This window comes from Denticeps clupeoides, chromosome 4 (assembly GCF_900700375.1).
Source record: "Denticeps clupeoides chromosome 4, fDenClu1.1, whole genome shotgun sequence".
NCBI lineage: Eukaryota > Metazoa > Chordata > Actinopteri > Clupeiformes > Denticipitidae > Denticeps > Denticeps clupeoides.
The window spans coordinates 18,736,229-18,762,329 of NC_041710.1; the positions used below are offsets into that span (position 1 = coordinate 18,736,229).

At 41.2% G+C, this 26,101-nt stretch overlaps 1 protein-coding gene across 2 annotated transcripts; it reads left to right on the forward strand.

Moving 5' to 3' along the window:
* Window positions 1-3,274: 3,274 nt before the first annotated feature.
* pld1a (phospholipase D1a) lies at window positions 3,275-25,332 on the forward strand. 2 transcript variants are annotated; one of them, XM_028976457.1, is made up of 26 exons: window positions 3,275-3,431; window positions 8,273-8,427; window positions 8,601-8,761; window positions 9,696-9,838; window positions 9,958-10,069; window positions 10,409-10,474; window positions 10,805-10,863; window positions 11,230-11,322; window positions 11,651-11,803; window positions 12,450-12,599; window positions 12,688-12,771; window positions 12,996-13,077; window positions 13,568-13,678; window positions 13,753-13,944; window positions 14,580-14,793; window positions 15,995-16,123; window positions 16,227-16,345; window positions 16,443-16,556; window positions 16,631-16,741; window positions 17,308-17,396; window positions 18,967-19,080; window positions 19,408-19,457; window positions 20,610-20,744; window positions 21,567-21,720; window positions 22,497-22,614; window positions 23,306-25,332. In XM_028976457.1, the coding sequence occupies exons 2-26, from the start codon at window positions 8,337-8,339 to the stop codon at window positions 23,528-23,530; spliced, it is 3,069 nt and encodes a 1,022-aa protein (XP_028832290.1). In that variant the 5' UTR covers window positions 3,275-3,431; window positions 8,273-8,336; the 3' UTR covers window positions 23,531-25,332. The 2 variants fall into 2 exon arrangements, with proteins under 2 accessions (XP_028832290.1, XP_028832291.1); XM_028976458.1 differs by lacking the exons at window positions 3,275-3,431; window positions 8,273-8,427; window positions 8,601-8,761 and having other exon boundaries at window positions 9,697-9,838; window positions 9,939-10,069.
* The last annotated feature ends 769 nt before the right edge of the window (window positions 25,333-26,101 follow it).

A 26,101-nucleotide genomic window follows, 5' to 3' on the forward strand; every position in this document is an offset into this window, starting at 1 on the left:
GGAGTTGGAGGATGCTTTAGTCCAGGTCTGGGAGGAGATCCCTCAGGAGACCATCTGCCACCTCATCAGGAGCATGCCCAGGTGTTGTAGGGAGTGTGGTGGGAATTTTCCCATCTGGGGAGCTGCAAATGAAGAAAATCAATTGAATTTATCCAAGTTTAATTCACCATGCACATGGGGGGGACTCGCAAGAAGAACTCCCACCGTTAGTAAGTTCACAAGCGTATTTATACCACTGTGGGTAACGATGGAAAGCAGAATCACACCAGCTTCGTCATAGGTGCCTGGACAAGGACACCAGAATCTGTTTTGTGTCCAGCATCACACGCTTGTTTGGAAGACATCTTAGCCTTGTACATCACCAAGGTTTAAAGTGAGATACAGTTGTTTTCTGACTGTTCCATGACCAAAGGTGAAACACCTGGAGTGTCCACATTTCTTCCCTCTACAGAAGGTCATACAGGCACCTGGAGGCCACACACTACTAAGCCTCATTTTGACTACTTTTAAGGACATTAAATCAAAGTTGGATCATTCTGTAGTGTGTTTTTCCATTTTAATTGTGTGACTCCAACTCCAGACCTCCATGGGTTGATAAATTTGATTTCCATCGATAATTTCTGTGTGGTTTTGTTGTCTGCACATTCATCTATGTAAAGAACAAAGTATTTAATTCATTTGGATCTAGTATATCATATTTTTGTGCATTTTTTTTAGCAGTGTAATGTAAATAATTGTATGATGCAATGCCACATAACTGGGAAACTTTGTCTTGTAGCTCCTCAGTGTCAGAAGCAAGATCCAGAGTCCAGAGTGGGCAGGTAGGATTACTCATTGAGTGAATATTATTAGAATTATTAGAATGAAGACTGTGAAGACACTTATTTGAACAGAATAAATTCTGATATTGTGGAAAAGGACGTGTTTTAAAGAACAATGATGGACATGTGCCTTGTGTTGAAATAGTCTACATTGTGAAGAAACCATTGCTTGCACTCAATTGGAAATATTTTAGAAAAATACACCCAATTACAAGGCTTTACATTGTAGACTTAACATGTAAGGTTATAACTGCTTGATTTTAATAACAATAGGTTGTTATCTAAAGTGGGCCGGACTGAGGCATGAAACTGCAGTGGGTGAAGTTGAAAATGAATTATATGTTCTTCACAGAAAACAAGCCAAAGTAAAGGACTGTCAGGTTTATATAACAACAATTTGCATAATTTCTCTTTTGGTAAGGACTGAACAGACCTGAATGCCACACAAGGGTTGATGGGATTATTCTCATATTTTGCAGTTTCATATCTGAAGGGTTATGTGCAGATAATGTGCAGTTACATATCTGAAGGGTTTCTCTTTCTTGTGGTTTTAACCACTTTTGGCCACATGAGGGAGATAATGCATCAGAAATCGTCCTACCGAGCATAGTGATCAATATTTGCTGTGTCACTGTGTCACTTTGATAGAGTGCTCTTAATCATTTCGTTTCTATAGACCTTTCATTTTAGATTAGGCCCATGCCAAAGGGTTAGAAGAAAAATCTTGTCAGAGGACATGTTGGTCTATGTTTTGAAACCACACCAGCACCAGTGAGGTCTTGATGTGTGCATGAATGTCAATATCCAAGAAACCATTTCTGCTGCCGGATGTTATGTGTTTATTCTAGAATGTCTGGTTAATAATGTTAAAGATTTATCATATGGTCGTGTAATTAAGATATCACAAGAATGTGAAATCAATTAAACAAATCCAAATGATCAGATTTTCAAGTTATATTTTACCTGAGAGGTGTGTGTGTGTGTATATAGTTTATCGCTTACCTATTTGCATAGGTAATTCTAGGTAAACCTAGAATTTATAAAAGTGTATAGTTGTGAATAATGTTGATTATTTCTATAGTATGGTTCAATTAAATGAACAGCATTTTCAGTTCGATTTTGTGATTTGGACTCTATAGTCTTAGTGTTACAAATTTGAGGTCTTCTTATTCTGTCGGGTGGCAGCATTGCACAACTCTGTGGGTGCAGGAGGGCTTCTATGGGAATCTTGATGCTTGCTCATCTGTAAGAGAGGATCTTTGTGTCTGTGAGGTTAATGGCAGGTCTGCCTCAAACAGAATATGTGATGTGTCATGAAGCCCACCATGGATCAGACAGGATCTTTGCTGCTTATGAAATTCAGGGGCAGCCTGCTTTAAATTCTCCACTGTAGCCTGTGTCTACTGGCCATGTTGAGGGTTTAAGATGTTTCAACAGGTGCTTTACATTCATTCTTTGTCACATGAACACACACACACACACACACACTTATGACAGCTTAATGGGGACCTAGGGTAATAACTATGTTGTTACCCCAGTGACAACCTCATAGTCCAAGGCATAGTCCTATGCTTAACCTCAGTAACCAAAGGCATCTTCTGGGGATTATTGAATTTTGTCAATGAGGTAATCTGAGCCTTAACAAGACACACACAGGGCTGGACAAAGCAAAAAACTGTAATTGGCATAAATGTATTTAGTATTGTATTTGGCTAAAATGTACAGAAATGTGAAACAGCTTTTTCTGTATTGGTAATTGTATATAATTTGAATATTACAATACATCTATCTGGCTAATATTGCCACAGATGTATTCTTTATAAAACTAACAGTGTTTTAAACACTGTCATTTAAAATTTTCATAGTCTGAATGTATAATGTTGTGTTCCGAAATGTGCACAAATGTACATGTATTCTGTCTCATGCCTTCTTTCAAAGTGAAGTGATTGTCACATGTGATACACAGCAGCACAGCACACAGTGAAATTTGTCCTCTGCATTTAACCCATCACCCTGAGTGAGCAGTGGGCAGCCATGACCGGCGCCCGGGGAGCAGTGTGTGGGGACGGTGCTTTGCTCAGTGGCTCCTCAGTGGTACCTTGGTGGAGCGGGATTCGAACCGGCAACCTTCTGATTACGGGGCCGCTTCCTTAACCGCTAGGCCACCACTGCCACTTAGATCTTGTGCCATTAGTTCACTTGTTATCTACATTTACCTCCACTCTCTAATTATCTATCATCTCTATGAAGCAACATTGGGTTAAGTTTTGTGGGTTGGCCAGTTAATAACCAGTTCTGAGTTCCTGGCCTGAGTGCAGCTGAGGAAACTTCAGTGTTGTGAAGGAGGGGCAGTGACAGTGGGTCAAAGATGATTGGTTTAGAGTGAAAAATGGGCTGGGCCTCAGCGCTAACTCTGACCCCACCCCTTGGGAGGCATTGGCCTGTTAGTGATCTTTCCACTGTGCTCCAGTTGAGACTCTGAGGCGAGTGACACAAGGGAAGAAAAGTTGGGATGTGTGTGTTGTGCGTGTCGTTTTCTTTTTGTCGTCTTTGTTTGGTGATAAGTTGTTGGACTACAGACCCATGGCACTGAAGAAGCTGACGCTGCAGGTTGGTGGTTGTCTCGCTTTCTCTGTTCACCCCATTACTCTTCTTCACACCACACTGCGGTTCTCATTACGCGAGAGGTCTGCAAGGCTGACAGGGCGGGGATTTGGCCCCTCTTACTTTCTCCTAGTGGGAACAATGTGTGGAAACCCGCCACGTATCGCTATGCCTGTTTCTGTGGAGTGTGTATGTGTGCACACGTGTGTGTGCCTGGCAATGTGTGTTTTGGAGCCCAGTGTGAAAGGCTTTTGTGTCAGGGCTGGAATGTACCAGCTCCTCGCAGGGTTCAGTCAAGTGCTTCCACTGAGCTGCCAGACAGTGCTAACCCTCCCAGCGCTCCCATTTTAGCACCACCGACACGACACAGCAGGCCGGAGACGTCACGGCACATGAAGTTTTAGTCAATGAACCTGCTCACTAATTATTTCTGGGCTAAATCATTTTTTGTTTGCCAGGAATCTGAAAATAGTTTGCTTTTTTTTATAGGCTTGCTGTATTCCCGCTGTGTCACAGAATCTTGACAGCGTGGCACCAATCATTAACTGGTGTTGGAAGAGCTTTCACCCTGGGCGCTCACAGCAGTTAAAACTCCCTGAACTGTCAGACGAAGCTCATTAGTCTGGATGCCATGCTGAATTTACACTTGTGTCCCCTACACAGCAACAATGTTCAATATTAAATAATAGTCCTTTATTTATTCAGAAAAAAGGCCATTTTTATATTTAGATTCAATTTTTGTGGATAAATGTATATATTTAGAAGTAAAGGGGTGTAGGAATATGTGAGAAGTGGCACATATGAGTGATTGAAGACACTTAACCCTAAATTGCTCCAGGGAGACTGTCCCTGTAACTACTGATTGTAAGTCGCTCTGGATAAGGGCGTCTGATAAATGCTGTAAATGTAAAATGATTCTGACAAGCCCATGTGGAGTATGACAAAACTCGACCTGTACATCATTCTTTTTCAATGGAAATGAAAAAGTTGTGTCACTGTAGTGCCTTTTGGCGAGAGATTGATCTCTGGAAAACAGGAAGGAATTGAGCTGGTTCATTTGAATTGTTTTTGTGTGACAGTCTTAAGCCAGCTCTGGTCACTATTGTGTGTCCAGGATAGTTAAAAGAGTTCAGTCGACGCGACGTGAGGAGCTGCTCCCCTCTAATCAGCGTGTATGATGTGGGTCGTGACATATCCCCCTTTAGCTGACACCTCAGATGGTTATGCAACGACGGCTCTCCCAGAAAAGCGCCCTACCCCATTACTGTTGTTGTCCCTGACAACAGTGGCAGGAACCAGTGCAGGAAGTACAAGACTGATATTTCATCGGCCAAGGGGATAGAGGAAGCAGCGCGCTACTGGTGTTATTTACACATGATCCTGCCACTATCTGAGTAATTTCAGTGCACAAAGTGGCTAGTCACATTTACCCTATTCATAAAAGACATTATATACTAATTTAATATGTTATATTCTTTTTTTAAGAGGCCTTACTGTGAGCCATTCACCTAGGAGAGTTGCGCTTCACTGAAATTACACTGCACTGGAAAGACCTGAAGCATGCAGTTTACACAAAATAAAATATTGAACGTTTTTTGCCATCTTGGAGAGACCTTAATGCATGAGAACTGCTTCTATTTGAGGGCCGCCTGGCACCCCAAGTGGTGCAGGAGTTATTCTCCCAAAATAAACTGGCTTTGCCATGCCAAACATCTGCCCCTCCCCCTTCATGTGATGTCTTCCAATCAGATTCATGTAAAAGCCCTTCGCATTTTTGCACAGGAATGTCTGGTGGTACCATGCTGGGAATGGAGGGGGGTTGTGTTTAGCTTTGACGGGACTGACTTTATGGAAATGATGAGGTTACATGAGGACCTGCAAGCATCGCTGTTCCTAGCCGCCAAAATTGGATGGATTAGCACCCATGGCAGTGCACCCTACATTAAGACGCATCACTGTAAACAGAATCTAAATGGCACTTAAGAAGGAAAAAATGACAATATATTACTAAACACATAAGAAAATATAAAAACACTCAGATTACTGCAGCGTGCAGAGACACGCAGCATAGCTGGGCTGGGCTTACGGATGAGGGTTATGTGGATTTCCTGAATATGGGTTGAGACATGTTGAGAGGGAGTTTCCAGACGTGCTTACTTGACTGTGCCGAATGATGTAAGGCATAAACTTTTGCCAAAAAAGACACTATGCCAAGCCAGGAAATCTGTGTGACTATTTTCCCCTCTTAAACACAAATTTATTGCACAGGATAAGGCTAAATGCGTTTCAATTTACGTAAAAGTGAGGCTCTGCTTTTTTTTTATGTCAGATGGAAAGACGCACAGGACAGTCCTTGGCAGCCAAATTGCTAAAGTTGCAACTCAATAGTCTCTGGGTCCTATCATCAGGAAAGGCAGAGAGTGTCACCTTCTGACACTGGAGCTTTTTCTCTCTCGGCTTTAAGCGACGGTAATGATCTCTTCAGGGACGTGAGGGGAAAAAATTGTCTGGTTTCTTTGAATAGCGCACATCTACAGGACAAAAGTGAACCGGTGTGAATACTGCTGCTTCTTTATACCTTCCCATGTAATGGTTGCTATTCAGAGCCGGTTTGGCCTTTTAAATTATATTGTTGCGTCTGCCCAAGGGCTCAAGGTTGCTTGTGCGTTTTTCTGTGTACAAATGTGTGTTCGTGTGTTTCTCCCATCTGCTTTATCCCACTGGTGAGCAAACTTAAAGTCGCCGCTTATAGTGCTGGTAGTAAAGATCGAAAGATTACCTGTGGCAGTAAAATATTGCTGGTGGCTGCTTGTTTATTGAAGCCCTGTGATAGCTGAGCACACTTTAATTACACTTGTTCTGGTGTTAGTGAGTCAGCATGGCAGCGCCTGACTCCACACCACTATGAGGCCACACCACGCCCCTTTTCTATGGGAAAATCATGCAGGCTGGGGAGTGAGAAAAGCTAAAATTACAAGAAAAAAACTGTGTGTCTGATCTAATCTGTGTGTCCATTCAGTTGTGTCCATTCAGTTGCTTAAGCAATGTGAAGGTAGCTCTTCTTCCCCTAATCCACATCATTTTATCACTGTAATTACATTTTAGGCCTGACGCCATTAGAACTTTAGCAAATATTAAGCAATCAAAGTGCCGTTTCAGAGATTAGTTTATTGTGACTGCAAATAAATTCATCATGGTAGACCTATCCCCATCACATGATCTGCTAGGAATTAAGCCTTTATTATGTCCCCAGAGGGTCCCTAGGCATTGGATTGACACAGACACCTAATTAGTGCCTCATTACAGCTTTCATTAAAGGGGCTCGTTGATGAGGTAAGAAAAAGCTTTTGTCTGAGAGATGGTGTTAAGAGAACAGAACAGGGAATTCAGGAAAAGCTTGTCAGGTCCAGTAAAACTCAGCACGGGATAATTGGTTTCAAATGTATTGCACAATTTTTAGTATTTATGGTTGTTTTTAGTGTAGCATTTAACTGTTCAAATAAAAAATATTCTTACATCTGGAGATGTAAAAGTCATGCTATGATTGTGAACTTATTTGTAGATAGATGGGCAGAAGTTCTCCTGGAGGGAACGATGTGATAACAATCTGATATCCTTGTAATGGATCTTGGAGCACCTAACCTGCACCTGAAATACCTGTAACATTACCACTGTCCTTTTACCAATATGTGTCACGTCCACAGGTTGGGGAGGGAAGGAAACGCAGGAGCTTGACATCTTTGTTTCCAAGGATTTATTACAACAGGAAACAAAACAGGCGCGGTGGTCCAAAAGGAAACACAAAAGGAAACTACATCAAACCCGTAGGCGTGTGTTGTGTTTCTTTTAGCATGAGCTAAAAGAAACCCAAAGGTCAGTAAAGTCCACAACAATGTGGCAGCACCAAGTGGTCCTGGTCCATCAAGCCTAATTAGTTTCAGCTGGGATGGACCAGGACTCCATCCAATCAGGAGCATCACCCAATGGCCCCTGGACGTCACAATATGGTTGTACAGCAACGCAAGGGCATAATAATGGGAGGCGGTGAGTGTGAGACATGCAACAGGTTGACACTCATCCTGTTGCATTTCTCACACCCATCACCTCCCATTAGGCGAGGTGAGGTGTCGAGTGGTGCATTAGATGCAGTCATTCTCCAGAGCGTCAAAGCTGAGTCAATTCTAACCACAACATGTGCCTTTAAATAAGAGAATCTTTGACGTGCAACTGTATCCTGATAACATCACAAATATAATAGATTGAAGCATTTAAATGTTGTGTGTAGGATAATGGCTTGGCACATTCATGTGTCAATGCACTTGTGTTTAAAAAGAATGAATTAAATATGGACAGATATTGTAACTCATAACAGATGACATAATAAGTTTAATAACAGTATTTGCCAGTGTAGATTTTCCACATTGTGTAACCTCTGTTATGTGTATATCTGTAATTTGACTCACACACTACTGTTGTGTGTCAGTATGAAGGTCCTGGGATAGCTGCTTCTGTGGGGCAAGGTTTTATGTGAGAACACAGTATGGTGGATTTTTGGGGTCGGTGAATAATGAGGCACATTCAGCCTTCCCCCTGGGAAACGCTGCACAGGATGTGACCCTACCGCTGCTATTTTGAATGAGAGAACAACGCTGTGTTCTAATGTCCACCAAACTGACAGTGACCTTGATAAAAATTACAGAGATGTTTGGTCTTCTCAAAAGCCCTTGAAGAACTGCTTAAATAACACAAATGTGTTCCCAAACATCTTCCCAAAGTGGAAAGTCCACGCAAGAATAATAACCAATTCCAATTCCAAGCAGCTTAACATGATTTGATCTGCTTTTCAGGACATGTCTGCTTAAGAGTTCTGATCATGTCATAGTCAGATCCTGCAGCAGCAACACGAACGTGATGACCTCCAACATGAGCGATGTTGTGGAAAACCTGGACACCCGTGAGCTTGACTATGGGCATGAGGAGGAAGTGGACTTTGATCAGACAGGTACTGATAGGTCTCATGAATTGAGTAGAGCAGCATATTCTCAAGCATATTCTCACAGTATATGTATGAATGCAAGGAACCAGAGCAAAAAGTGCTATAGATATCACATATGCTCCTGTCTGTCATATGCTCCTATGGTATGTCTCTTCCCACCTACCTGTCATCATTTGCAGGGGATTCGCGAGTCTCTTTCACAGCTGTGTATGAGACTGTGGGCTTCAAGGAGACGGACGCCCGAGTCTACCTGACCACGGTGCCCATCACTGCCAAGATACTGGATGTGGAAAGGTTCACTGCAACCAAGGATCGCTTTACTCAGAGGAGTGTGTCCAAGGTCAGGCAGTCCACACCGTAGTCCACTTGTACTTACACTTGTACACTTCATTACGGATTCGGATGATGTGCCCAGAAATAATGTCTCACAATGTGCTGTGTGCGGTTAAATATTTTCATGTGGTTGTGCCTGATTTACTAGCTGTGGCTGAAAATAGTGTGTCCAGACATAGGTCAACTGTGTTGTAGCCATGTTTGAGCATTGCAGTGTGACACTCATCCCACACGTACAAAACAGAGCTCTGTTAATGGCATTTGTATATGTAACATTATACTATTACCACATTCATTTGTATTCTTATCTGTTGTATAAAAAACAACCTACAATACATGGCCCATTTTACCTACAGATATTCATATATTGATTTTTAATTTTGACAGAGAATGGTGCAGGGTAGGAAAAGAAGGATGCAAATGCACGACTAACAAAACAAGGGATTTACTTAATACATAGAAAAATACATATAAAACAGTGAAACGTAACAGTGAAAAGTGCAGCTATAAGAACATTAATGAGCGGAAGTGGATGCGACTTAATCACGTAATACTTTATACACATAAACACAGGCGAAAACAATCAGGTAATCAGGGAACACGGATCCAGAATGACCCCACAAAGTCAGGTTCATGACATCTTTAATTTATTTGTTTACACCGCTGGGCTAGGAGGAACAGTATTTCATTCGTGATTGTACAAAAATAAAGTGACGATAAAGGAATCAGATTACAGAGTGCCACTATCATGTCTGTCACCCTTGCTGCTGTTACTTCCTGAAAGAAAAATAACAGGTTCACCCCACAACCTTTAAGTTAAACCTCGCTACATTATTGCTCCATAAATTTAACCAGTGTGATGTTTAAGTGATCAATTTAATGACCTTTTTATTTTTCTCTGTGTTTAATGTGCATCTGAAACCAGTCATTGTTTTCTTCAGGCACTCCCAGCCGTATTCAAGATAGAGATGCGCCATGGGAACTTCACCTGGGTGGTGAAACGGAAGGAGAAGCATTTCCTGGAGCTCCACAGGGAGCTGCTGCGCTACAAGGCATTCATGAGGATTCCTCTCCCCTCACGCAGGTCTGCTGAGGCACGACACACACCCACCCCTGCAGTGGGGATGAAGGAGGGCTATGTGTATTGTAAAATAAATTGATCATGGCTTTTAATGTAAATCCAGCTCATTCCCCATCTTGTAGTCACACCATAAAGAGGAAGAGCATCAGGAGAAGTGAGGCGAGGGAGATGCCCAACCTGCCACGCGCGGGCCCTGATCAGCTGGCCAGAGATGAGCAGGTGTCCAGCAGGAGGGTGAGTTCACAACAGCTTCACCGCAGGAATTATAACAACATGAAAATAAAAATGATCTCAGCACCACATACGTACCACCGTGGTAAACAGCAACACAGCCATTATTACAGATGAACAACACACAGCACATTTTACCACAGTTAAAAAACTCGCAACCCTCTGCCAGGTCTAGCTGCCTTTGACTAAAATCAATGGTTTTTGATTATATACATAAATATTTATATGCATAGAATTGCTAACATCAAAATCCCTCTGCTATGAATCTAAATTAGGAAAAGTTGGATACTTCACTTCAAATACCTACATGACCTTTAATGCTTGCTTGTCTTTTTTTGACAGAGGCAGCTGGAAGACTACCTGAATAAACTGCTGAGAATGCCAATTTACAGAAAGTACCATACAACTGTGAGTTTTCAATAAAGCTGGCATGGCTTATTGGTGACATCTGCAAGGGCATTGATTTCACTTGTGCCAGTGGCGGTGTGTTTTTGTAAAGTGCCCACGTTGTACTTCAAAATCCATGATGCAATCAATGCTTTCATTAAAAAAAAAAGAAAAATATCCAAATAATCATGTAAGAGCTTTCTTTCATGGTCCTAACTTTTTCTACAGAGAAACAACTGACCTCCATTTTGCTTTTAAGTGTTCTTATCCAGTAAACAGGCGGATTAGCATGCACACTTTTTACAGTTTCTAGTGCTTTAATCTTGGTTATACCACTTTTTGTCTTCAAAGATGGAGTTTATTGATGTGAGTCAGATGTCCTTCATTCATGACCTGGGACCTAAAGGACTGTAAGAACATTTTTCATTTCGGTGGTCTGACATGCAGTTAACACATTAAATATATGTCAACTGGCCACGTGACATGGAATAACTGTTGTTCCTGTTATTGAGAAAGTGTTTTGAGGTATATATGGTTATGTTTATATAAATGTAAATGTATTTCAGGGGTTGATTTTTTTTACTGTGCTCTCCTTTAATGGTTCATAATTGTATGGATGTAGTTATTGCTTTTCATTTTAAACAGGACAGTGATGAGGTTTATGATATGGGTTGCTGTTATGGTTTCTGTATGTTCTGTGATTCAGTGACTGTCAGTGTTTGTATGTCGTACACCAAACTGTAAGAAGAAATGTCATTTCTCCCCGTTCCCTACAGAGAAGGGATGATCTACAAAAGATCAGGCGGTCACCGCATCCCAGGCATGAACTGCTGTGGGCGCAGCAAAGTGTGCTACCACTGGTCTAAAAGGTCAGCAGTACCGTGCTGAACAGAAAGCCTCAAATTATATCACAACGAGACTTCAAAGACATAACATCTCATTTTGAATATGTGTGTTAGTGATGAAAATCATGTCAGAAGAAGCTTCAGACACTTTTAACCCACGTATTGCTTTGGATCTTTGGATCCATTTTCCCCTGTAACACATAGCACATCATGGTCTAGAGGACATACTTTTGAAGCTATAAAAGGTTTTCGTCTCTTGCCAGCTTATTGGTGTTGACAACCATTTGATGTTATCGGTCATTTGTTTGGACGACTTTTGAGCGCCTGCTGAGACCCGGCTTCCTATTTTTAGGTGGCTGGTGGTGAAAGATTCCTTTCTTCTCTACATGAAGCCAGACACCGGAGCTATCTCTTTTGTGCTCCTGGTGGACAAGGAGTTCACTATCAAGATGGACTCCAAAGACACAGATACGCGGCATGGTGTTAGGATCAACAGTCTGTCCAGGTGCTCCATTCGATTTTTTGCATGCCATGTTTATAGTTTTTGCCTTGCTGCATAGCTTGTGGCTCAATATCCTGTCTCATATAATGTGTGCTGAATTGTTCACAGGACACCCAAAAATTAGATACGGGCAGGAAAGTAAAACAATTTTATTAAACCAAGAATGTTAAACAAATGGCAATCACTGGGAGAGACACCAGGGGCAGTGGTAATCAGAAGGTTGCCAGTTCAAATCCCGATCTGCCCATGTGCCACTGAGGTGCCACTGAGCAAAGAACCATCCCCACAGACTGCTCCCCAGGCACCTGTCATGGCTGCCCACTGCTCACCAAGGGTGATGGGTTATATACAGAGGAAATTTCAATTTCAATGTGTGCACCGTGTGCTGTGCTGCTGTGTATCACAAGTGACAATGACGTCACTTCACACCAGGACTGGAGAATAGACCAAGATATGGCCCAAAATGGCAGACAATCACAGAACAGTTTGAACAAGTGAATAGAAGCCAACGACAATAAATAACCACAGATGTCAGGGTTGACTGTCAGATGAAAACCAATAAGATCTTTGGACTTATGTTATCCTGCATCTTTAAAATGTACAGACTTCAAGACTTCAAGGATGGTGTGTTCACTGTGTGGTATTGCAGGACGCTCATTTTGAAGTGCATCAGTTATCGACATGCACGTTGGTGGGGCCAGTCCATAGAGAACTTTGTCCGGAAACATGGCAAGGCTTTCCTGAGGGACCATCGCTTTGGCTCATTTGCCCCTGAGGAAGAGAACATCTTGGCTAAATGGTAACCACTGAAAAAATCCTAGAAAAATATGAAAAGTAATGTGAGTATCTTATTGCAATTTGCTGTTTCTTATCTGGTCTGATTGCAGGTACGTGAATGGGAAAACGTATATGGAAGATGTAGCAGATGCTCTGGAAGAAGCTCGGGAGGAGATCTTCATCACAGACTGGTGGTATGAAGTGCATGAACCATCCATCACCCTTAACCAATAAAGATCCATTTGAATATGGAATCACTATATATTTCATATTATAAATGATTTAATATTAGAAAGCTGTGACATCAAATGCAGGTGCAATTCTTTGGAAAAAAAAAAAAAAGTAAAATAAAGGTGAATATGCGATGTTTGCTCTGATTTGTTTTCCCTCTGTGCATGTTTGTGTGTTTCCTGCACAGGCTGAGTCCAGAGATCTTCCTGAAGAGACCAGTAGTGGAGGGGAATCGCTGGCGGCTGGACTGCATTCTCAAACGAAAGGCGGTAAGTGGCATGTGTTACGTTGTGGGCCAGTTGTTTTAATTGTGACTGATTTGAATTGGGTGGGGCTAGTCTGTTTAGCCTTGTGCAATATTCCTGAGTCTCTGGTTAAATATCTGGATTGATAATGTGTGAATACCAGAAGAGAACATGTGGAATGTATGGTTAACTAGTAGTCTAATGTGCCTTTTGTATGAAAACCCATTTCCCTCAGCTATTTTAGTTATAATGGGTGTCTTTAGAAGGTATTATTAAATCATACTGTTTTTCTTTTGTTTTCCATTGTGTTTGCTGTTTAAATGATTGCAAATGTTTGAGAGGAAATCTAAGCAAAAAGTCTTTAGAGCTGTCACAGGTTTACTTCAATTTCAGCACTCTAGTCAATCAATAAACACATGGATGCTGGTGTTTGGCATTTAAAAATCACTGTTTCACTTCAGTCCAACGGAAAACATTGATTGATTGATTGATCTTCTTTTCTAAATTTCCAAAGCATCAAGGCGTGAGGATATTCGTCATGCTGTACAAGGAAGTGGAGCTGGCACTTGGCATCAACAGTGAATACAGCAAGCGGACACTCATGCACCTACACCCCAATATCAAGGTATATGTGTGTTGCCGTCCTGAATCTTGGTTGAAGTGCTGAGGTAACTGTGTGTTCTTTTTTTTCATTTTTAGGTGATGAGGCACCCTGATCATGTGTCCTCATCAGTCTACTTGTGGGCCCACCATGAGAAGATTGTAGTCATTGACCAGTCTGTGGCCTTTGTGGGTGGTATTGACCTTGCCTATGGTCGCTGGGATGACAGGGAGCATCGACTGACAGATGTTGGGAGTGTCACACGGGCTGTTGCTATGGCGATGGAGGAGGTTAGAGACAACAAAAGCTGTCATAGTGTGCTGTGAGAAATGGGTGTCAAATGTGCAATGTGGCACAATGGCCAAAACATAAAGAGTAAGCTAAATTAAATTGAATGGCGAAAAAAAATCGTTCACAGGCTGTAGATGGGGCAGACATGTGAAGACAGGTGGACACAACAACAGCAACAATACCCACTGGGTGTGATCTCTAAAGACCTTAAACAATAATAATGACCTTAAACAATACTACATGTATATGATACTGGAAGGTAAATAAGCCAGTCATTCATTTGAGATGATTTACAACTTGAACCTTAATTGTTCTCAGTTCAGTTCTTTACTCTAATTAATCACAGCCTGTATGTTGGACTTAGAGCCAGTGGTGCACATTTCACACCTATTCCAAATCCGCTCGCCAAAAATCTGCAGTACTCAGCAGTTTCTGATGGTTTCACATTCCATCAGATTACAGTGCTCCACATTCTGGAGTAAACACTTTCTGTGCTTGCAATAATAATCCAGATATGGAGATATGGCTTTGTCTGCATAGTTTGCTCTGTTTTCATACTGAAGTCTAACTTATTTCGGTGCCTCGCCTTGCATAGCTGTCTGCTTAAAAACATTTTCTGTGCGTCCTTCCACAGAAATCTGGCAAAAAGCAGTTAGACCACAATGACTCCTCCACAGACCCAACAAACCAGAGCAATGGGAGATCCAAGGCAACTGGAAGTGAGGAAGAAAACTCACACAAACTGAAAGGTGTTGGCCGGACGCGCAAGGGCCACTTCAGCCTGAGCCGCCTGCACCGCCATGGGATCCGCTACACTGACAGCGTGAGCAGCCTGGACAGTACAGACAGTGGGTGGTCCTTAATAGTCTTCTTTATGTCGCAACAAGGTCCTGTTCTTTTAGGCCAGAATGTAAATGGTTTTACTTATGACTCATACAGGACAAGCCCTTCTCTGATGTAACTGGAATCTGTCCTGAACCAACTGCCATGATGCAATGTCTGTAATTACTGGAGGCCTATTGGCAGTTTTAATGTGGCAATAGGGGAATACACAGATTGTGAAAACCTCTACCAGTCTTCATTATTTAGCCACTATAGTTAAGCTGGTATGTAAAGAAATTTGGGATTGGAAAAAAATTGGGATAGACACAATTACATCTCTATAAAATAAAATCTTCAGATTGTTTCGTGTTTCTATGCCTTCTAATATGCCACTGAAGAAGATATTGCTTGTTGATGTGTGATATCTGATGCCGAGTCTCATCTCAAAGACTTGCTGTGGGCAGAGGATTATGGGTAACCTGTCATTAAAGACAGGTTATGGGAGCAAATTACACTCCCCAAAGCTTATGGGGAGTGTACTCTGGATAAATGGCGCTCCCCGAGCTCTTCAATTTAGCTATTAACTGAATAAAGCTATTGCCCACCAGACATCTCAGTCTCTTTGGTTTCTGGCAGTTTGAAACGTCAGCTGTGTCTTTTTTAGCGTGATGTTGGTGACAGAGAAGGAATTAACAACACTGATCTCAAAATATATTTTAACTATATGAGCCATGGGGAAAAATAATTTAAAGGATAGCTAAAAGATAGCTCTCGCAAATTGTCGTGTCGCATGGACGGAATGCAATAGTAAACACAACGATAGACAAAACACACAAAGTTAAGGCCCCAGCGATGGCAAAAAGCCATCACACAGGCAAAAGCCACGCTTGTGTGCACCCTATATAAAGTGGCGATGGACAAAACCAAGCAAGGACAAAACAAAGGGAATTCAAAACGTATAAAGGGCATAACAGGATACAAACTGCAGGTCAAAGTTCAGGCAATAAGACAGATGCGGGTGAGACTAATAAAAATCAAACAGGATTATGTGTCTATGTACATCACACATTAATTCCTTAATTCATGCATTAGTTTGACTGGCTTGCTGTTCTGTCTCCCATGGACGCTGTTTATAATAAGTGTTATAAATCCATGCAGGGGTTTTTATTTTACTGTAAATACAGTACATGTTACTTGCTCATTGCTGTCTGCCTGTCTCCATTTCAGGGAGCAGCTCTTTGCAGAGCCTCCAGACAGGAGTTGGGGAGCTGATGGGGAATACGCGTTTCTGGCATGGAAAAGACTACTGTAATTTTGTCTATAAGGACTGGGTTCAACTCGAGAAGCCTTTTGATGGTGAGTGTGTCACACACTTTTATTAAGTATTGTCTTTATATTAGTATGTAAAGCTTAATTAACTGTATTAATTTAATGCATGTTTGTTGCTTTCTATGTGAAGATTTTATTGACAGATACACAACTCCCAGAATGCCGTGGCATGACATTGCCTCAGTGGTTCATGGGAAGGCTGCTAGAGATGTGGCCAGGCATTTTATACAGCGCTGGAATTTCACAAAGGCAAGTGATACGTGTAGCTGTACTCAGACCCATTTCTGTAAATATTTTAATTTCAGTTTTTGCCTTGTCATGTCCATTTTGTTCTTATTTTTTTCAGATAATGAAACCAAAGTACAGTTCACTATCATACCCATTTTTACTGCCCAAATCTCACACCACTGCCAATGAGCTGAGATACCAGGTGCCAGACTGCGTCCAGACCAAAGTCCAGGTAAGCACACACACCCTCTAGATTTACACTAAAAAAATGCCTCCACAGACACTTACACTGCTGCTCTTATGCAGGTTTTGCGGTCAGCTGCAGACTGGTCAGCAGGAATAAAGTACCATGAGGAGTCCATCCACACGGCGTATGTCCAGGTCATTGCCAAAAGCAAGCACTTTATCTACATTGAGGTGAGAAAAACTGAGATGCTTGCTCTAAATGATCTCAGAGTGGCTAAACTGCTACCCACCTCTGCAAAATGTAACACAGCACTGAACATTCACCTCACTCACCTAGACAGTAATTGGAACCTTTAAGGTCATTTGACATTAGCTTCTAGTCAGTCCCCCCAGGAATTTGCAGCCTTTTTTGGATCATTGCACATTGTTTTGTAAAATAATAAATAAATAAATACATTCCCATTCATGACATTATTTTTTAAGTAACAAAATTATGTTACAGTAACAATAACATATCACTGTTTTGTTTGTAAATTAAATTACTTTATACACACACACACACACACACACACACAGAATATTGTATTGTTTGAATGAATTGTTGTAAATGACATTTCATAATCCGGAGGCATTACCTAGTAAGCATACTTGAAGCATTATTGATATTATACTGCATAACCTGTGGTAGAGTGACAGTTTGCCACCTCCTAGGCCAAACATAACTGCATTTTGTGGCTGCTTATTTGTCATTTCTGTCTCTTCAATTTGTGAGATTTTCTTCATGTCTATTCTTGCAGAACCAGTTTTTTATTAGCTGCGCTGATAACAGACAGGTTTACAACAAGATTGGTGATGCAATCGTTGAAAGGATCATTCGAGCTCACAAGTGAGTTTCTTTACATTTAGACATTAGACAGTAAAATATGTAAATTACCTATCTATCTATCTATCTATCTATCTATCTATCTATCTATCTATCTATCTATCTATCTATCTATCTATCTATCTATCTATCTATCTATCTATCTATCTATCTATCTACGCATGCACACACACACACACACACACACACACAGTCTCTTACCCTTTGAACTCAGCTGGCAGTTCATTAGAATGCCTGTGAGGCAGGTTCCTGCACTGTCTGTTTGTAGCAGAGAGAGGTGCTGGATTTAAAGCCTGGGAGGCATGCTGGGAAAACAGCATGACACTAGCACCCTGTCTGGAGCTCAAATCATTTACAGTTGCAGCAGGTTCCTCTCCCTGCAACAAGGTGTCACTGCAATGGCGATGTGTTGGTCAACACCACCTGCTATTTCGTGATGCCGAGATCAGATGTGCTCAGCTGGGTGGCCGTTGTCTGCCCTCATTGTTCATATCCTGAGGCACCCTAGGCCTGTCTGGACGTTTGCATGCAGCAGAGATGTACAGTGGTGTAAACACAATGGGACTGTTGTCTGAACTGTGTCCTCCACTCATGCAAATATCTAGAGCAACAGTGTTGTTGCTGTAGACCAGTGTAATATTATAACAAGGAGTCAAAAAAGCCTATAATGCAAATGTGCTGAGTTTTATTTTCGAATGCAAACATCAATTTTCCCTTTTAACAGCAGTTTTACTAAAACTTTAAAAAATGTATTTAATAACACTCAGTGTCATTAGTGTCAGTGACAGGTAGGGTCCAGCTCTTGAATTCCAGTCCATAAAAGAGACACACCTGCTTTGGGTTTTTTTTTTTCTGAATTTGTTTTTTGACCCTGACCCTGTGTATTGCATCTGTGGATTAAACACATTTAATGCACTTGGGTTTGCAGTCTGACCATTACAACAGCATATAACAGCAAAAATAACATTATTCATTTATATTAAAGGACCCAAAACTGAAAACAAAACAAAAAAAGCACACAGGTTCTACTGTTTCACTGCACTTCAAGTCACTATTTCTGATTGACAAAGTTTCCTCAGGACAGCCTTCCACAAAATAAACAAATGGCTTTATCACAGAGCAGTAGGCTATTTATGTGCATGTAAACAGATTTGTCAGAATTCTGACTGGGGTGTCCACATGCTCACATCCATTATTTGACTACCAATACAAATGTAATGAGGTTATTAACTGCATTTTTCTGTTTTTAAACACACAGCACTAATGATAATTTTTATAGGTACATCAGTAAATGCTTTATAATTCAAATGGGGTGTTATTTTTGTTTAACGTGTGTGGGTCAAATCCTGTACAGGAGGAGGGCCTTTTTTAATAAAAAGGTACATAAAAAGCTTCTTGGTAAAACCTTGGTGTTTTTCGGGAAATTATGAACATGCAAGTGTGAACCCTGTTAGTCAGAGCATTTCTACACTGTAATAATTTCCAAATATTTGCACACAGGCACAGGCCTTAGGCTATGAGTCTGAGGTTCTTGCAAGGTCTAAAATCTCCTCGATTACCCCTTTGTCTGCAGGGAGAATAAGAGGTACCGTGTGTATGTGGTCACACCGCTGCTACCAGGCTTCGAAGGGGACATCACCACTGGAGGAGGCAATGCTCTCCAGGCAGTTATGCATTTCAACTACAGGTGAGAGAGAGGCGACACAACAAGACTTCCCTAGACCCTCATCGTGCAGGATTGCCTTCGTTTGAGAACAGGGACAATAATCTTTGCTTCTGCCACTCCCTGCTCGCCGTGCTGGCTATTAAACTTTAATGAAGTTGACAGCACAAAGCCCATTTGAAACCTAGAAACCTTCCGTAACCTGACACATTTTTAGCAAAAATACCTGCTTACCAACAGCGACCACAATAAGTATTGAGTACACAATAAATATTTCACTTGTTCAGAATGCTATTTCACTTTTTTTGGTTAGTACTGTTAAATTTTGTCTCTTATTTCCAAACTATGCAGAACCATGAATAGAGGAGATTATTCCATCATCTCCCAGCTGAAAAAAGAGAGTAAGTACTAGTGAATAAATGTTTGTTCTGGTACTGGTAGAAGAAACTACCTCTTTATACTTATAAATATCTAAAAAAATATGCAATATATTAGTGCCAGGATCAAACTACACTAATTGTCACAATCTTCTCATGGCTTGAATATTAAGACAGAATGACAACAGACTATAAATCGACTATATGTTCATAGAAAGCCATGATTAACAATTTCACATGCAAGGACCTGAGCAATGACTGCTTGTTGCAAGGCAAGAAATTATGGCACTATAACCTCTAACCACCCCATGATACAAGGGAAAATATATTGATTGCATTTGTCAGCAAGCTTTTGCAGACTTATCGAATGCCTTCTTCTTTGTTTTCTGAGGAACCAACTTCAATCAAGGGCACTCACTCACTCTTTCATACTGCGTTTATTGAGCATAAAAGGAATCAGCAGCTCTTTTAAACAGTTGTTTTAAACTCTGCTCCCTTTTGAACCAATGTTCTGCTTCTGTCAGCTGTCTTTGTGACATCAAAGATCCAAGAATGCATGATCAATATTGCATGAAATATGGCAGAACAGTTTAGTCATAATGCATTGGTTCGATGTTCAATGAATCCTACACACCTGCACCTGTACATATCTAATAATGCACACCTCACATTGAATGAGAGGAAAATAAAGTTATGTGTTTTACAGCTGTGACCATGCATTTGGCTTTGCTGTTTCACCCAGAATGCTTGAATTTGTCTATATGCTATTGTAATGTCTACAACAGAGATCATGCCCCTGTGTACAAGGGTATAATGGGTTTAGGGAATGCATGAAAATAGGTAGAGAGGAGATGAAACATGTAGATTAAATCATCCAATTAGATGCATGAGAGAGGCGACAGTACCTTTGTAATCTTTGTTTTTAAAAACATCATCAAAGATCATATTCTGGGTGTCAGAAATGCTTACACACCAACATAAAGTGCTGGTTGGGTACTAAATCCTGAGTACATTCTTCATGGAACATGAGTGGCCATGCCTTACATGTCTTTAATTAATCTATTGCTGGTGGTAGTTGAAATATAAGCTCCTTGTGAATATGAGCTCCTTGTGAAATCAGTGCAACCAATGTGTAATTGTGTAATTATGTGTGTACTTGTGTGTGTGTGTTCTAAGTGGACGATCAGTGGATGAACTACATCTCGTTTGCTAGCCTGAGAACCCATGCTGAACTGGAGGGCCGTCTGATGACTGAGCTGATCTACGTCCACAGCAAGATGCTTATCGCAGATGATAACACCGTCATAATTGGTCAGTCTGAGAGGAGCATTTCAGGAGAGACTGAGAACAGAAACAAGCACGTACACACTATTTACATCAAATATCAAAATATCAGTAGCATTTACTGGTGAATCTTATTAAACATCTACCCTGCGGGCTGACACTGACTGTTGCCATTCAGTCCATTTCAGCTGCACGATTAACCGAAGAAAGCAATCTTATGTGGCAAGTAGGCACTGCACCCTCTAGTGAGCAAGCGTGACATAGCAGCACGTCACAGACCTTTGTGCCTGAATGCCTACACTGTTATGTGTTATGTGTACAACAGTATGAACTAGTGACAAAAAGTACATGGCGTTGTTTCATACCAGATTCTGCTGGAACAACTGATCCAGTGTAACTCTCTTGCAAGACAGAATCCATTTTAGCCTGAGGTCAATGTCACATTCATATAAAGTTTGGGTGAATGAAGTCTTTATTGGTGCTTTTTTTGTTTATTGTCAAATGTCTATGAAACATCATTCATTTCCCACCCCTGTGTGTATGTGTGTGTGACTGACACAATTGAATGACACTGTTATCACTGTCTAGAGAATAGCAGATATAATCTTTTGACTGTGGTCACAACTAGATCATCCCAGATCACTTTGGTTGGAAGTTGAATTATCTCTGCCTCTGAAAACACAAATAAATAAAGCAAAGCGCAGACAGATTCTCCTGTATCCAATCCCTCAGTGTTTATTGATGTTCCTGTGCCTACATTATATTTTTATATCCGGCCCAGCCCCCTCAGCCGCCCACACTCATGTTCACGTTTATCCACCCTCCTCTCCGCCTCATCTCTGCTTGCAGGCTCTGCCAACATTAACGATCGCAGCATGCTGGGAAAGCGAGACAGTGAGGTTGCGGTGATTGTGGAGGACACAGAGACCGTGCCCTCTGTGATGGATGGGGAGGATTACCAGGCTGGCAAGTTTGCCCTGCAGCTGAGACTGGAGTGCTTCAAGTGAGTCCCAAGACTGAGGAAGCCATAACAAAATATAGCTAATTCATGAAATAGAAATGGGTTTAGATGGGTTTTAAGTACAGAGATATACTATAAAGTGGTCCATATATTTTGTCCTTACTAACCATATTAAATGCAGTTTCATCACAGTTTTATTCAAACTTGTGAGTCCTTGACATTTTAGTGCATGGTCAAGAATGAGAAATGCAAGCAAGAATCAGATTTGAAGCTTTAAGAAGTCCAGAGACACCAGCAACTGCAGTTTTGGATGGCCAGTTTTGTGATTTGTTGGAATAATAATCAAAGAATTAATGATGTAAAACAACATTGAAAAGCCTGTGCAGATATGTGATTATTATTACATTTTCAGAAAGGCTGAACAGAAAATCCCATCAAAAATCTCATCTCATGTTACAGCCCTTTTCCCCTCCCAGGGACAGGGAGCTGAAATGTCTTTCAAGGTGACAGTGCTTTGAACTGCAAAGCACGATAACAATATTTTCTTTCCAGCTGAGACGTATGGGAGATTAAAACTGAAATGATGATGCTATCTGAGCCACTGCGCGTCCTCAGTGGATAGTGCGGTGCTCCCGCTGAGTTCCAGATGCTGACAGACTACATTGCATATCCAAGCTGTTCCACACGACAGCCCATCTTCATTCTGGGATTTCGTTTTAGCACGTCCTGTTTTTTGGCCAGACGTAGTGGGTCATTAGCTTGTCAGTGTTGTATGTTTGTATTCGGGTGACATGAAGTGATGTGAGTTCATCTTGTAGGATCATCCTTGGTGCCTTCACTGACCCCAGCATTGAGGTGACCGACCCAGTCAGTGACCGATTCTACAAAGAAGTATGGATGGCCACATCGGCTCGCAATGCCACCATTTACGAGAAGGTCATGTACCTTTTTTTTTAATGTCTGTATCCCTCTCCTTTAGGGTTTTTCGAGACACATGATGGAGTGAAATGAGCAGCAGCTGCTTTAATACTATCGATACATCAAGGCACTGAATTATAATTTGGACTCGTCCTTCACTTACTTGTTCCCTTTTAATCAGCACAGAGGAGGTCCCCTGGTTTAAGTCTACGATGTGGCTTGGCAGCTGTCGCACCTTCACAAATGAGTTTTAATGAAGTAGGGGATCCATCTTCAGCAGGGACTGACACTTCCTGCCACGCTTCGCTTGCAGGTCTTGTGTCAGACACACCCTGCCAGAGCTCGACGGCACCCAGAGTAAACCCATGCTCACACAGCCATGTAGTGCTGGTTCTGCTCACGGTTCTCTTCAGTGCTTAATGGATCATTCTGATTGTCTGATTGAATATATTTATGCCTGTGTTCCACTTTGTATTTATTAAAACCAGTTTTGACCTTGAGTGACTTTGGCAATTGTATGGTGTTGGGGGTCCTGTCACTCCACCACAGTTAAAACATCTACTGACCTGTCATTTATTTCCACGGTATTGATTAAATAGAATTAGTATTTCCAACTTAATAAAAAAATTAATTCTAGGAACAAGATTCTAGGAACAAACCGCATCTGTCAGGATTCTTTGTTGATGTTTACTTGTTGCTTCTGCTGTAGGTGTTCCAGTGTCTGCCATCCAGCTTGGTAAGGAACATGCAGGAGCTGGTGAACTTCAAATCCAACACTGGCCTGGACAAAGAAGACCCGGCCCGAGCCAAGGAACTGCTGAAGAAAATCAGGGGCTTCCTGGTGCAGTTCCCTCTGGAATTCCTGAGTGAGGAGAACCTCATGCCCTCTGTGGGTACCAAAGAGGCCATGGTGCCTACAGAGATCTGGACCTGACCTCAGCCACTCAGGTTGCACTGCTCATGGACCATGATGATAGAAATGAAGTTTTGTTCAGATTGTTTATGCTGGCTCTACAAAATATGATGGGCCAAAAAAAAGGTTCAAATCTGAGTGTCTCAGTGAAACTGCTCACCAACCTCCCAGTGCCTTCTGAAATCTAAATCTTTAATTTTATTTGCTTACATTTATCTTACTACTTCATAGACTCCCTGGTTCATCCTAAACTGTAGGCAGCAGGGTGATAGATGTGGGACAGTGGACCTGTGGAAAAGACCACCTTCCATCTCATACTGCTGCATTAGTATTATTGCCATAAAGAGGAATAATGCTTTTATTGTGCCATTGTGCCATTCTGAATGCAGCAGAGATCATATTCGTTGTGGAGCACGAGGACGTACTACCTGAGTCTGTTTTGGCTGTGCTGCATTCAGAGGACGCAAGACAATCGGCCTCAGAGAAGCAATTGTTGCCCAACAGAAGTGAGCTGTTATCTCCTGTCTTGTTCAGAGAACTTTTATTAGATTATTTACAGATGATTTCCTACAGTTATGTACATTTATTTAATAATGCTCAGCATCATTAAATCTAGATTAAGTCCCATCCTGACCAATAATTACTGATCAATGACTGCAAAGAAGAAATATGGCCTTCGTCTGAGGCTCTGTGCCCTGAAGCTTCTCTTCTGCTGTCAATGTGGCAGCACTGGCTGAGGGACTTGGCAGGTCTGTTGCTCAAAAGGAGGAAAAACACCTCAAACATCAGTCTTTGGAAGATGGCTGCTGCACAATTTCACCACCGCAGTGTCATCTCTCGTTAGGGCTATCTGGACTGTGCTTGGCGGGGCGTGGAATGCCTGGTCCCAGGGGATCTTCTGATGGACCGTCAAACAAGCAGAATTTTTATTATTTCTGCAGGTTTTCAACCTGCTTTACTGTGGCACCCACGGACTGTTAGTGATTGGGTGCAATTATAATTTTCGAAGATGTACTCTAAGTGCCAATGTGTTCTCTGCAGAAATAGGAAAGAAAAAAACAGCATTCAGACTATGACGTGACAATAATTTCAGTCAATGTGTGTAAGTGCACTCTCTGAATTCAGTAGATTCCGTCCAGTACAGATCTCACCTGCTCAGTACTGCACATGCAGATTCATTCAGTCTTTTGTCATTATCCCTGTTGCAATCAGTGCCATCCTTTCACCGTGTACAATCTTGCTGCTGAAAAATAACATAACAATATATTTCACATTATGTCCTGTCATTGTTTAATATTGTAATTTTGTAGAGAAATTCTTCTTTGTTGAATGCTACTGTAGCTACCTTTTTACCGTTTTGTCAGTAATGGCATTTCATTCAGTAGACCTGAATACTGTGTCACTTTGTGCAGATTGTATTAATGAATGAAAATGTGTATTAGCGGTCACTCTACAAAATCACATCCCAGTTACACACTCTTGTTAACAATGACAGATGGACTGATTTCAGTAGTATGATCATGTAACAAACATTCAGGCCTTTGTAGTCACCATTTGAATATAGAGTAACTACTATTAATTATTTATTACTCACGAAGCATATTGCACTTTCCCTCTTTGTAGAAGTGGGGTATTTGCTCCTGTATGAAGTGCACACTGTACATCGTTATTTATGCTTTTTTTTAGATGTTTTTCTTAATTCTTTTTCTGATGTAGTGTGACTGATAAAACTAGTCAAAACCACTAACACCAAACACAGTTGTACATTCTTAAACCACCTGTAAAATGGACTACAATAAATACAAGTGAAAATTCAAGGTCAATACGCTTTCTCTTATCTCTCTGTTGCACTTCCAGGTGCATGCAGAAGGGGGCGCTGTGTCATTGTTTGTCACAGGTGTAGCTCCAGGCTACAGCAGGATCTTCTTATGGGTATCTGTCCGAGAGAAAAAGCAGATCCCACACAATAAAAAGGACTGCCCTGTACATCGTGGTACATGTTCTCTTTCCCTAACTTTGGTCTTGGAAGTTTTACATTTCTCAGATTTTAGAACTGAAAAACAGAATTTACAAAACATTAATGTTTTTGTATGTCTATTTGATTGATCTTATACATATGCCTGTTCATTTTGCTAAAATGTTGAACCCATTTATAACCCAAATGTTCAACCCATTTATACCTGTAATCATGGTTTAAAATAATTTTTTAAACAATAAAACTTTTTTTTAATTTGTTGCTTTCTCCTCATGGGAGGAAACTAAAGCACATTTTTTCAATGTGGTCCTCCGATATTTACATTTACAGCATTTATCAGACGCCCTTATCCAGAGCGACTTACAATCAGTATTTACAGGGACAGTCTCCCTGGAGCAGCTTAGGGTTAAGTGTCTTGCTCAGGGACACAATGGTAGTAAGTGGGATTCGAACCCGGGTCTTCTGGTTCATAGACGAGTGTGTTACTCTCTAGGCTACTACCAGATGTACTCTCTGTACCTGGTTTGTTTTTTAATAGATAGTGTTAAACCAAGTCAGTTAAATCTGTCCAGTTAGAAAGGCTAAATGACTGGGAATCAACTTTGTCCAGGTATGAA

What these genes read in the sequence shown, in the direction of transcription:
- pld1a (XM_028976457.1), top strand. Translation starts at nt 8,337, where the DNA reads ATGACCTCCAACATGAGCGATGTTGTGGAAAACCTGGACACCCGTGAG. An exon ending in ATTCCTCTCCCCTCACGCAG is followed by an intron (nt 9,839 to 9,957) that starts GTCTGCTGAGGC and finishes CCCATCTTGTAG; the next exon opens with TCACACCATAAAGAGGAAGA. An exon ending in GACCTGGGACCTAAAGGACT is followed by an intron (nt 10,864 to 11,229) that starts GTAAGAACATTT and finishes CGTTCCCTACAG; the next exon opens with AGAAGGGATGATCTACAAAA.